The sequence below is a fragment of the Cryptomeria japonica genome, chromosome 1 (genome assembly GCF_030272615.1).
Source record: "Cryptomeria japonica chromosome 1, Sugi_1.0, whole genome shotgun sequence".
Classification (NCBI taxonomy): domain Eukaryota; kingdom Viridiplantae; phylum Streptophyta; class Pinopsida; order Cupressales; family Cupressaceae; genus Cryptomeria; species Cryptomeria japonica.
Genome location: NC_081405.1, coordinates 393,280,438 through 393,294,370, shown reverse-complemented (window position 1 = coordinate 393,294,370; position 13,933 = coordinate 393,280,438). Strand labels below are relative to the sequence as shown.

Sequence of the window (13,933 nt, the reverse complement as noted above, 5' to 3'; positions counted from 1 at the left end):
CACAGGAAAATCTTTTTCTGATAGTAGGAAGGTGGGTCAGAGAGGTTCGTCAATAGATCCACCTATTGTCCTTTGCTTCTTGTCAGCATCGTCTATGTTCTTGTTATTATTGGCTCTTGAAGAGCTTGTTTTAATAGTAAGTTGGTTTAAAAATGTTCTTGTTATTATTGGCTCTTGAAGAGCTTGTTTTAATAGTAAGTTGGTTTAAAAATGTTATTTTTGGATGTAGAACAATCAACTATCCAATGACCTAGAACAAAAGAACAATGACAACAAAATACTTGCTTCTCATTATCAAGTTGTTGGGTCCAAATGTGATTTTGCACCTTGAGCCTAATCTTTGTTGGTAGAACTTTCAATAAATCCATCATCACCAATATTGTTGTCCTCAATTTTTGATTTCAAAAATTGGACTATCACATAGAAATTTTTGTTAAAAAATGAAAAATTTTACTCTATGGCACGTTTTTTGAGGCATAAATTCGCCCCATCCTTGGAGTGGATCGATCGTTGATTCATCCCCAAGCTACGTTTCGAATTTCGTCGCGTTTCGAGTCCGTTTGCTATGTTTTTGCTTCAATGTAGGGGAATTTTTCGATAATTACCAGTAACTGGTAATTTGTCATTCAAAACCCCCTTGAAGCTTTTAGGCTTGTAGGGGAATTTTTCTCTAATTGCAAGTTTTTATAAAAACTTGTCATGGGGGTTTTAAAACCCCCATTACAAGTAGTTTGACTTAAAGTTAAAATAAAACTTGTAAATGGGATTTTAAAACCCCTTTGCATGTCTTTATAACTTAAAGTTATTTTTATAAAGTTAAAATAAAACTTGTAAATGGGATTTTAAAACCCCTTTACATGTTTTAAGTGAAATCACTTGTAAAAGGAATTCTATATCCCTATTACAAGTAATTTAACTTGTATTTCCTTTTCTAAAACCCGAAATTTGCCTTAGAGGCAAAAATATGAACATTTTGAAAACTTGTTGTTTTGTTTCTAAAATCCGAAATTTCTTCCATGCCTTTGCAAGCTGATTTGGGTTCGAATTTTTTGGAGGAAATATAGGGATTCCTTCCAAGTGTGGATTTGCTGCAACTTTGAAGGATTCAAACCCTTGTTCTGTGCATCTATCAAACTGATTTTCGCCATTTGTCTTCTTCAACGTTTTTTTATGAATCTTGCATTCATGCCATTTGCCATGGTTTGGAGGTTCGAATCTACCCATTCCTAAGGCATTTTTGATTCAATCATAAATGCGTTGGATTCCAAACTTCATTCAATCTATTTTATGCGCATTTTTGGTAATCGATTTGCCAAAAGGGCCCTAAAAACCAGTCACGTTTTTTGCAAGTTTTGCACCTTTCTCATTCAAGGTATGCTTTCAATCCTAAATCGTTTTTGCTTTCTCTTGTATTTAATGATGAATCAAATCATTTTCGAACTACTTCCTTGGCATTTTTCATGGTATTTTTGTAGCAAATCGGTTTTTCTTTGGTCACCATGCATGGCTAAGTTTCTTCCTTTGTTTAAATTCTATTTAAAGGGTTTCATCTTCCATGTTTGGTTAATTCTACAAGCTTGGATCTCTCCTCATCTTTGCAAGGTAATTTTTATTTTTGTATTTCTTTCTTGTTTCTTTCCTTGCATTTTCTTGTTTAAGGTTTAGTTTTGTTCATGTTCATATTGGGTTTATGAGAGGAAATTCCCCATTTTACAAAGAAATTTGTAAAGTAAAAGTTGTTCTTCCCCTTTGGAAATTCTCCTTCCTTACTTGCATTCGGGTTTTAAAACCCGATTGCAAGTAAGAGGAAAATTTGTGTTCTTCCCTTTTCGGACAAAGACTTAACCTTCTTTGATCCAAAAGATCAAGTTTCAAAACAAGAAAGATGTGTTCTTCCCAATGTGTTCTTCCCAATTTGCAATCTTCCTAATTTGCAAAGAAATCCGCAAGTGTGAAAAGTTCTACCTCAAAATGTGTTCTTCCCTTTTTTGGACAGAGACTTAACCTTCTTTAGTCCAAAAATCAAGTTTCAATGACGAAAAAATCAAGTTCTTCCCAATTTCGGGTTTTGAAATCCGGATTGCAAGTTGAAAGTTTTTCCCATTTTGGCATGACAAAGTTCCAAGTGATCTTCTCGAAATTCATTTTTACCTATCCGCTTCCAATTCCCTCATCCGTACTTATCATCTTCGTCATTTCCCGCATGCCTAAATACCTTTTTTTCGTCCATTCCTTCGATTTTCAGTTTGTAAATAAGTTTGCATTTGGATTTAGAAAACCAATTGCAAATGTGTTCTTCCCAACTTCCAAACTGAAAATTCATTCTCCTTCCATTTATTCATACTTCGTGTTTTGCAAGTATAATTGCATTCGGAATTTAAAACCCGATTGCACGTTTGTACTTCCCTCTTGTGTACTTGCAAAACATGTTTCAAAACCTGAAATAAGTTAAAAGCTTATTTTTCCACCTCTTATATTTCCTCTCACAAAGCCAAAGTATGAAAGTTGAACTTTCCCATTTGGAGGAGTGAAAATGTGTAAAGATACTGACTTTGATGTTTCCTTGATACTCTTGAATTTACATTGCAGCATTCCCAGTTGTTTCTAGATGACAGATGTATCATCATCTCCCACTCCAAAAAAGATGAAATACAGGTATGATAAATACCAAAATGAAGTTCCGCAGTCACAGATTTCCTCCTCCCTTGATCATATCAAGGATACTGAGATAGGGCATGTTGACATGTCCGAATTCATACAAAGGATTGAAGATCCGAAGGAGGGTGATATGCAACGGTTGCTGGACAGCCATATCCATCATGCCGCATCCTTTCCAGTTGCTGCCCTAGAACCGGAATTTGTTCTAGCATGTGCTCATCATTTTGACAAAGAGACACGAGTTATTAAAAATGATGATGGAGAAGTGATCATTCGCCTGGATGCAGAAGCTATAGAGAGGGTTTTCAAAATACCTTCTGAAACCGTTTATATAGAGATCTCCAAGCAAAGTGCAGCTGGATACTTTGCCAAAAGGGAGAAAGACTGTAAGCGTCATATCAACAAATGGATTCATGAACCTCGCACTGCGCTTACCAGATGGGCAAAGTTATATTGGTCTGATTTCAAGAATGAGATCGGTGATACTATTACTCTTCTTAGCCGTATGATGAGATTGGAGCATTCCAATGTTTTTGAACCTTGGATGTACCAATTTATTATGTTAATAAGGCAGTCTCAGCACATCTGTTGGGGCGAGATCATCAGTGATGCTTTGTGTGAGCAACTTGTAGTCGTCTCTACTACCTTCACCTTCTACATGAATTCATATTTGGTGTATATTGCTGCATCACTTAGACATTTCCCAGGTCTTTCCACCAAGGGTGACCGCATGCTTGTACCGGTTTGGGAATACTATGATCAGTTGCCCCTAAGATCAACTAGGTCTCATTTCAGAAGGGTTCAGGACGCTTTCTTTGGTCATTATTTGTGTCAATTTGACAAGAACCTAAAGAACAAAAGAGTCTCAGATGAAGCATGGGGAAAGGTGAAAGAATATGGTTGTTTGTTTCTCCAATTTCCAACTTTTACCTACATGAGAGTTGGATGCTATGGTGGGCAGCCTTACATGCTCCCACGATACCCAACAGATAAGATTATTCTCGTGGAATTGGGAAGGCAGATCATGGCTGTGCATACACATCAGTCAGTTAAGCACAAGGTTGGCATGGGTATTTCTTCCAACAACCCATTGAAGATTGGTCAATATTCTCTAATGACTTCAATCAAGGCCCGAGCTATGGAGATCAAGTTACAGGAAATTAGACTCAAAAGATTCAAACCTAAAGCTGATTTCGATTACCGAGGCATGAAGGAGAAGATCAAGAAGACCTTCATCCATGTACACCGGATAGAAGATATCTGGGTTGATCTCCGTACCGAAAAGGAGATTTGCAAGATGGATTACTGCCGACTCACTACAGAACAGATTGTGGATCTAAACCTCGTGAACGTGCCACAAGGTATGATTGATGATGGCAACGTTCTTGATCCTAAGTTTGTCAATCAGAATGTTGATGAGGCTCCACTTCCTTCTATCCACTAGTCCCATAAGGAAGGCACTTCTATCTTGGATAGATTTCAGTCAGTTCTTGCCGATACCAATATCTGGCTTAAGAATAATGGTGTCAAGCTCATTAAGATTAAGGTTGGGAAAGAAGATGATTCAACAGGTCCTCTTGGGCGGAAGTCTGAAATTCAACTAGACAACGAAGAAGGTGCATCCTCTTCTAGTACGAGGATTAAATTGCGAGTCAGCCGTGCAATGGTGCTTCCTCCTCAGGAAATAACAGTTCAAGGCAAGGAGAAGCCACAGTTGGAAATTCATGTGATTGATCCTGAAGCTTCAGAGGAAGAAACTCAATCTGATAATGCTCCTCAGTTGCTTTCTACAGAGTCCCCACATAATTCTCTTTCTTCACTTCCTATTGAGGTACCCATGTTTCCTCCTGTGATAGATGTGAGCTCTCAATCTGCCCCTTTAGTTTCAGAATCTCCGCAGAACGTCCTTCCACTTTCAGCAGCAGAACCATCTCAAGGTCATTCTCAGGAAAATTTGTTGAATATCTTTTCGGAAGATCCTTCATATGTACCTGTGTCTGATATTGATACTTCTATGACCTGTTTTGATGAGTTCATGACATCTTCATCACATCCTGTCGTCACTCAGCAGACTATGGTGGCTATCCAGACGGACACTTCTCCCAAGGTCACCACAGTTATTCAAACAGAAACTGCTTCTCCCTCTATCCCAGAATCAGAGTTGATGGCTTTACCTCCATGGCTCAGTTCCTTCACTGCAAAGAGGAAGAAGCAGGTGATCTCACCTGATCCCTTTGACTACCAACAATTGAAACAATCAAAACCTAAAGCTGTTAAGAGGGCAAAGACAGTTTCAAGGGTGACCATTGATGAAAATCGGATGAGAGTGGCAGAAATTGCTGAACCAATATCAGATAAACCAGTTGAAGAAATGCAAGCAGCTGATTATCGGATCACCAAAGTGCAACTGGGTAAGCAAACTCATGAGGTTGTCAAGTATGATGCTCAACAAACAGTGGCTACATTGGTACAACAGTATGATGAGGTGTTGGCCAAGAAAGATCAACTAGAAGTAGAGAATCAAAGACTCATGGCAGCCATCCAAAGTATTACTCAACCTTCAAGTGGAGAAGGCCAAGTACCTATTTCTTCCAGGGTCAGCGAACCAATCCAAGGTATCGAGAGAGCCGCCCAAAAGGTTCAAGCCTTAGACACCTGGGTTGATCAACTGCATGACTGATGTTCACAAGTCATAAGACAGGTATTTGAAACAATGGTTAAATTGGAGATCATCGAAGATAAGTTGAATCAAATCTTGGGTGCTTTCAAACTAAATTTGGAGAAGGTTGAGGGAAATTTAGTTTCTTGGCGAAAGATGCCTCAACATCAGTTGGGCGTTCTTCAGGTGCATGATGTAATTCCTTCCAGAGTCATGTACATTGAATATGAGGAACTTCTGGAGAACAAATCCCTTGTTCTCAAATCACTCATTGAAGAAATTGATGAAACCTTAAAGTTGCGTGAAGCAGTCTTTCAAGATGTTACCTCCCGTTGTAAAAAGGCATCTTGTGACATTTTAAATCAGAATGATGAGCTGCTGCCCGAGGAAGAAGTTCTTGCAGATCTGCAACTCAAGATTCATGATGAATGGAGAAGTGAGCAATTCTCAGTCGCTTGCATTCAAATATTGATTAAGTATCAAACTGAGCTGTAGGAAATCCGGTCAGCATTGGAAAAGGGCAATTCCACGCTATGCCAATGCCATGATGCCATCGTAAAGACTATGGTGGTGGCTATGAACACTCATGAACCAGATCCTGATGAATTGCAGAAAGTTATTCAGAAGTTCGAATTGTTCATATCTTCAAAAGGTGCAACTTAAGTGTTTTTAACACTTGTTGTAAAATTTTAAAATTGTAATTTCAGAATTGTAGTTTCCCTTTCGGCAAGTTGTCATCACTTGCATTTTTCTAATTACTTGTAAGGCAACTACAAGTTGTGTCCGATTAGGACTGTAGTTGGAATAAGTCTTTAGTTAGTTAATGAAGTCATAATTAGTTGTTGAATAGGTCTTGGTGGTTGAGGGAATTTCTCAAGTTAGTTAGGATCCTCCCACCTTTTTCTCAAGGCTCCTCTCCTATAAATAGAAGAGAGGGTCCTTTGTAATCTTTATCTTTTGGGAAAGCAAGCAAAAACTCTACCAAATTTACAGCAAGAAGTCTTTGAGCTTATGTATGTGAATTGAATGTTTTGAAGAATGATAAAGAAGGATTACTCAAGTTTTGAGTCTTTGAGCTACAAGTTTGAGTTTGATTCTTTTTATTTATTCTATGCAAAGTGTTTCTAAAGGAGCTTAGTTCAATCTGATTTGAAGTCTTTGAGCTGCAAGTAGAGAAGATTAATTAAAATAGGAAATCTCTAGAAGGAGCAGCAAGTCTTTGAGCTTGCGTCTATTCTTGAGGAAAAATTATTGTTTGATAAGAAATAGCAGTAAGTCTTGGAGCTTGCATTAGTTCTTGTTTTTGTGTTGAAAGAATAGATTATTCCAGTCTTTGAGCTGTTATCTATTATTCGTTGTAAAATTTAGTATAGCAAAGGGTAGATAGGACTTCCAATAGTCAAGTCTTTGAGCTTGATATTGTTGTCCCGTCCTGAAGGAAGTGACGGAAGTCTTTGCGCTTTCAGGAAACTTCATTTCCTTTCTCTCATTTTACTTAAAAGTGGTTACTACTGTTCATATTCAATCGCTATCCTTTTCTGTGAAGAGAAAAGGATATTGTCTTTCTTGAAGAAAGAAAGAAGACTGCTGTACCATCCTGTTTTTATTTCAGTTTTAGTTAGATAGGGGGAGCCTTCCCTTAATTAGGAGAGTTTTTACTCGTGTGCTGTGGTTGAAACCACAATTTTGTATATTTCCCCAAGTGTACAAAATTTTCAACCAACAAATATGTCAACAGAAGTAGCATAACAGGGGCTATTAGTCCCAAAAGACAGAGAAATGAAAGAATCAAAGTGCTTTTAATAGCTTCTAGAATTGGAGAGGAAGTTGGGTGATCTGATCCAAACAAGAAGCATGGAAAAGGATTTTGAAAGGGGATTGAAAGTCGTATATGAATTCATCATAAATGCAGTCTTGCTCTAGAACCAAGACCCTTCTGACAAACAACAATAAAGAAATTCCATGTATAGGGACAGATGTCATCATCACTATCAAAAAATGGTTCCTGTTAAAGGTTACCTAGTCATGTAGGTTACCAAGATTAGGCCAAAACTGATTGAATTTATAGATTAGACCCTTCTCCTTATAGTGGGCTACCTTAGCTAAAACTTCTGACCCAAAAACAACTAAGGGAGAATGCTTAGAGCACCAAATTAGAGGAGCACTGTGTATAGGCTTACCACTGTTTGTGGTAGAAGTAGTGTGAACCCCCATAGCAACCGTGTGTCCTTGGGCATGAGGAAACAGTGGGAGCTAAATTAGAAGATAAGGAGGCTAAAGACACAACAGGAGGCCATAGGGGAGGGGTGCTAAAGGACCTTAATCTGGGTGTCCAGTTGTGGAAAGAGGAATCATTATAGGAGAATCCACCTCAGAGATAAAAATGGCGTCAACCATTCCATGCAAATTCACCTTTAAGCTTCTTGTAGAGGAAGGAAAGACACTGGCTGAATTGGGTTTGGGAAGAGCAGCTACAACAGCAGCTGAAATTGCAGAAGCCATTATGGAACCTTTTGTAATACTTGGATGTTACTAGTCCGATTGAATATGTTCGTAGCTAGTAGGTATATTGGACTCCTAAACTTCTCATGTCTTTTCTTGAGTTCACATGTAAAATACTGTATTTCTTATCATCTCTCAAAAGATTCTCTAACATGTGTCCTAGTTTTAACATTTTCAACTATAACCCTTTGTTGACTCCATCTTTCCTTGCTGAGAATTGCCAGTTCAGTATAAATTTGGGCATAATATGCCAGCACCCTTCGTTTGACATGCATGCCAAAAGATGATGCAAGGGAGGCAAAGCTGAACCCACTCAGCAGTGACCTGTCAAACTTAACCAGGGAGTGTTGAAAGTCTTATAGCAGACAGTCTCTCTTACAATGATATTGACAACAATAATGCTGATATTGTCAATCACAGATTTATTAAAATATTGATGTGTTTCTGCCTGTGATGATTGAAGAAGCAACAACCACAAAAATACAGACACAAAATTTAATGCTAAAACTTAAACTGATTATTCTACTACTTTTGTGAAAAAACACATCAACGACAGGTATTATCAACTATGACAACTGATCCTTTGTTTCTGTGTTTTTTCTTTTTCCAGATGTTACAGATATGATAGCTTTTAGGAAAATGTACAACAAATTTAGTGAGAAGTTGTTTCATACTGTTATGAAAGAAATACCAATAGTTGTACAGAAAGTTCTGACTCTACATTTCAATTTCTTTTTTTTAAAGGAAGTTCATTACAGGTTAATCTTAAAGACGTCCATGACAGATCAGAGACACTTAAAGAAAAAAATGAGTCTGCTTGTATTAATTTAAGTCATAATGATTGTACTCAACAACTGCATAATTCAGTTGTGACTTTCAGTACAATTAACACTTGGAAAAGTGTTTGCATTTATGCAACATAGAAAAAAAACAAATAATTGTTGACAACAAGTCAATTTTATGGATTTTGTGCATTACTTGCATTTTTCTGTTAGTTATCATTCTGTTGACACCTGAATAGAAGAAGGAAGAAATGAGTCAGTGTAATGCAGAAGAATTTATCTCGCATTTTGAAAATCTTCTAATAATGTTTTGTGATCAAAGATTTTTTTGAGTGATGTTAAATTCTCTCATGTCAATTTAGTATGTAACATAATATTAAATAGTAGTTCTTATACAGTGTTATATTGTGTACACCCTTTCATTCACCTTTTCATGTGAAAAAATATCTATCATGTACCACGCATGCATTGCAATTCATTTATCAAGTAAATATTTCTTGTAAAAATATTTCTGCAGATATTATTTAGTAGTCCTACTAGACTGATTTAGCTGATAAGAATGCAGTTTCAAACCTTTGTGATCCTTTTTGTCTGATCGTAACATATATCTAGAAGGTGCCATTCAATCAGCTTCTGGAACAAATTGCCATGGTTCCCCATCACCTTGCATAAATTCTCTATGCTTTTCCACTTCTTTTTCTCCATATATACTCAGCGAGTATACGCTCAATTGGCATTTTCTCTTTTTAATATCTATAGAGTATATTACTAAATTAACTTTCATCAGCCGAAACCCTAGCAAACAGATGGTAACAATAATATCTATTATCCTCTGTTTCTATGTTCTATTAAAATGACTAAGCCTATTCATATTGATGCATTAAACACCATTTCACACTCAATTGCACAGGAGTTGGTAATACGAGATGTACATGGATTCAAATTAATAAATATCAAAGAAATGATTTTTTTCCCCTCAAATTACATCAGTCAGGAATATGAGTAGGTATAGCACTAGAGTGGAACAGCATGATAATTATGTCTTATCCCCTTAAGGAATCTGAAGCTAATTATTTTCTTTTCAATGACTTGATTAGCTTGGGAATCATTTAGGGATTTCATACCAGAGGAGGAAAGAGGTGACTTCGTGAATGCATATCACAAGCGATTGAATAGCAGTGACAAAGAAATACAGGTATGTAGCAAGGATTATAATTACAATTTTTTAAAATCTGTTCATACTGCTAAATTTTCTGTTGAGTTCTTAAACTATAAGATTTTTCGTAGTTGCAAAGCATAAATGATGCAACTTCCAAATCACGGATGCAGTGGGATGAGATACTGGACATATAAATTTCCTTCATGGAAGTTCATGTTGTACTGCTTTGTGGCTTGCTTTTATGTCCTACGACAAGGTCTATATCACCAACATATGGACAAACAAAATGATATTGATGCCTTATTATTTTTACCATGTTATCATTCTTGCCAGTACTTCAATCTGTTTGAACTCCATAGAAGTTCAATTTTTTTTAACATTTTTGAGACACTTCTCTTTTATTGTCTGGAGTTTAGCAATAGTTTTTTTATCTTTATCATGTTAAGACATAACAGAATTCTAACTGGTCAATATCTGTTTTACTTGAAGCATTTATTTAAATTTTACTAATACTTACTAATATACTTGAAAAGATTATATCTAGATTTGAAAATTATACGTTCAAACTAGTTAGGAGTTGTCTTACGCAGTTCCTTTCTTTATGAGTACTTGTTCTACATTATCAACTGATAAACACATTTTCTTCTTGAAGGATATGTATATTAGTCAATTATGCAATTTCAGGATTAGATTGTGTTAATCAAGAAAAAAAAAACAAAAAAAATTATTAACACAATCTAATCCAGAAATTGCATATTTGAATAAAACTTATTAAGACAATCTAATCCAGAAATTTGCATATTTGACTAATATTATGGATATGTATATATTTCATTTATTTAATCTTATATTTCTTTCCTTCTATTTCAATTTGCAACCTAACTTTAAGCATTTCCTTGCAGAACAAGGCCGCCAAAATTTGGACTAAATTGGAGATGGCAACTTCCTATCTTCTTCCCAATGAAGATTCTCTAAAGAAAGGAGAAGATGATGGGTTTGCTCTGGTAACAACAACTATTCATTGGGGAATCTGATTACATCTGATGGTGTTTCTTTGAAATTCAAGATGCAGTGATCATAATTAGGTTCAAGCTTCACAATCTATGAAATGATATCTTATGTTTGATCTCATATGCACAATGAAATTAATCATAATTGCTTTTATTGCCAACAAAATATAGCGAAGTCCAGAATCAGGTATGCTACTTGTATGAGATGTTGCCCACCACATCTCTTTTTTCTATCAAACGAAAGGTATGTTTTCTAGATGCTGAAAGAAACCAAAAGGTTTACTTAGGTAAATCTGTATCCACATATTGATAAGAAAATAAAATATTGTAGATAGGTATGTTACCATTAGCAAATGTTTTTGAAGCTGATTTCATCAAATTTTTGATAAGATGATGGCTTAGGTATAATGTCCCTTTTCCGCTCGACCTTTAAAAATAATTAAATATTAAAAATTAAGTTGTCAAAGCTAAATTTATGTTATATTTTAAAAGATGACTTTGCTAGTCAGAGCTCGTCTGGCAGTCCTATGGAGTTAAGAGGATATCGTGTAGCCTCAAAGGGAGTCACATTAGGATTTTTGAGGAACAAAATTGGCATGTCAAGGTTCCAATAAAGGCCAGTGCAGATCTGAGCGTATTCAGTTCGACCTGTAGTAATACTAAATTGCTGTCAAAGCCAGAAATAATTCGTTATTTGGGGTAGTCGCCTAGTAATGTATTGTTATCCCAGCAAGGTGTTCAAGTTGGAGGAGAACCATAGTTATTCAACTCTAATATTTGTATTCAGGATTCTTAAGTTTTACTGACAGGTCAGAATGATGGTTCAACTTTGTTCATTTATAATTTGAATTCAATGATTTGTTGAAGCTTCATGTGAACTGTTAAAGTTTAATTTGCAAAATCAGCACTATCATATTTGGTTCATTATATGCATGCAATTTTGTCAAACACTTATGCAACTTCTCAGAGAAAACTTTGCAAATAAATGAACAAACATTTCAAAGCACAAAAAAATGGGTACAGGTTATTACAGTGGTATCAGAACCAAGAACCTGACAGCCTGTGTTTTGTTTTTCCATTGCGGATTTCAGTGACAGGGGATGACAATTAGATAAAAGAGCCCTTCAGCAAAACATTTCAGCGACTTGTCCAAGCTTATCCAACCTAGGTCTTTATTGAAAGGAAAGTGTGGAGTTATTTCAATTTCAATTCAAGAACAAGTTATGAACTATGTATGCTATAAATGGATATGAGGAATTATGTCAATGTCTGATAATTCTGATTTTATCTGCAGGTCTGAAGGAGAGAGATCATTTAATATTTTCTATGTCTACTCCAAATGAATTCAATTGGCATATATATCATTTAGGCAACCGGTCAATTGGTGTATTGACCGGTCATGCCTTTTAGGCATGACCGATCAATGTAATGAATCGGTTCATATAAACACCGATGATTCAAAGTGCACGATGTATGTAATCCAACCGGTGCAGTTGTTAACTAATGTTAATTCCAAATGAAGCGGTGTATTCATTAAACCCGATAACAAATATGCCCGATATAATTACGCCTGATAACAGATGTGAACCGGTGCCAATGGTTATGCACCCGATAGCAAGTATGTATCGGCTAATAACCCGATGACTTATAGCATTTAATATGCTATCGGGTTAATACCCCGATATCATATTAATGCCAATTAATAATTGACATTAATATGCTATCGGGTTGTTAGCCCGATAGCATAATGATAAGTGATGTTTGTACAATCCGATAATCATATGCAATATAAATCTGACATGAAGCATGTAAATAACAGAACAAGGAAGGTTTAGGAAGATCTTATCTTGCATAAGCTACCATGCATTAACACTCCCTCTTAGCTTTGGAAGATAGATAAGGCAACCTGCATCACATTTCCTTTTCATAACTAAGATAATGTCAGTCAGCAAAAAAAATCATTTATACATGAGAAGTACCATCAAGACATATGATACAAAATAGAAGAACATCACCTGAGCATGTGACATAAAGTATTATTTTAACATGTGATAAAAGTAAGAGAATCATCACCTGATCATGTGAGAAATCATCAAAACATGTGATCTGTAAGATTCATCAAGATATCACCTAACACGTGACATTAGTATTGCCTAACACGCAATACTTAAGGATAAGTCTATGAGAAAGGTTAGTTTCTCATCATATCCAAGTTGTGATAAGTGCAATAACATTTATAAATGTTTATCACAACATAGTCATGGCAAATCCATGACTTACCAGAGATCCAATCATGATCAATGGTTGAGATATCACCTACACGTGATATCAGTATTGCTTAACACGCAATACAAGGATAACCATATGAGAAGTGTTTAAGTTCTCATTATATCCAAATTGTGATAATGCAATAACATTTGTACAAATGTTGTATCACAACATAGTCATGACACATCCATGACTTACCAGTGATCCAACATGATTACTGGTTTGACTATCATAAGATCATCACCTTATGATGTCTATATACAAGTGTTCAGTGTCTAAGAGATCGTCACCTCTTAGATATGAACACAGGTGGGAAGAAGCCAAGAGATAGTCCAGACATGACAAAGAAGTTTACACATTAAACATCTTAAATATATGTAAGTATAGATTACAAAGCAGATTACCTTTCTATCATACCTAAACCCTTTCTGAAGTGATCAACCTTCACTCTGGAAAGTGGTTTGGTTAGAATATCTGCAGTCTGATCTCCTGTACACACATATTCTAACTTTATCACATTCCTGTCAACCATATCTCGTACATAGTGATATGGGATCTCAATATGTTTGGACCTGTCATGAAATACTGGATTTATAGAAAGTTTTATATAGCTTTGATTATCACACTGAATGACTGTAGGTTTCATAGGTTCTCCAAATAATCCCACGAGCAATTTCCTTAGCCATACTGCTTCTCGGGCAGCCATTGAAGCTGCAATATATTCAGCCTCTGTGGAACTCTGAGCTACTGAAGATTGTTTTCTGCTGATCCAGGATATCATGGCTGACCCTAAACTAAAGCAGCACCCTGAAGTGCTCTTTCTGTCAGTCACACTGCCAGCCCAATCTGAATCTGTAAATCCATGTAGATCTATGTCAACCTTTTCATATTTAAG

The 13,933-nt window shown here is 36.0% G+C and overlaps 1 protein-coding gene across 3 annotated transcripts in view; it reads left to right on the top strand.

Annotated features, from left to right (window-relative positions):
- LOC131070931 (proline iminopeptidase-like) overlaps positions 1–13,933 on the top strand; it is a 248,156-nt gene that overhangs the window by 64,991 nt on the left and 169,232 nt on the right. For all 3 annotated transcript variants that reach the window (XM_058006623.2, XM_058006625.2, XM_058006624.2), the window contains exons 7-8: positions 9,699–9,796; positions 10,663–10,764. In XM_058006623.2, coding sequence (XP_057862606.1) covers positions 9,699–9,796; positions 10,663–10,764 — 200 coding nt within the window. The remainder of the gene's footprint in view (positions 1–9,698; positions 9,797–10,662; positions 10,765–13,933) is intronic.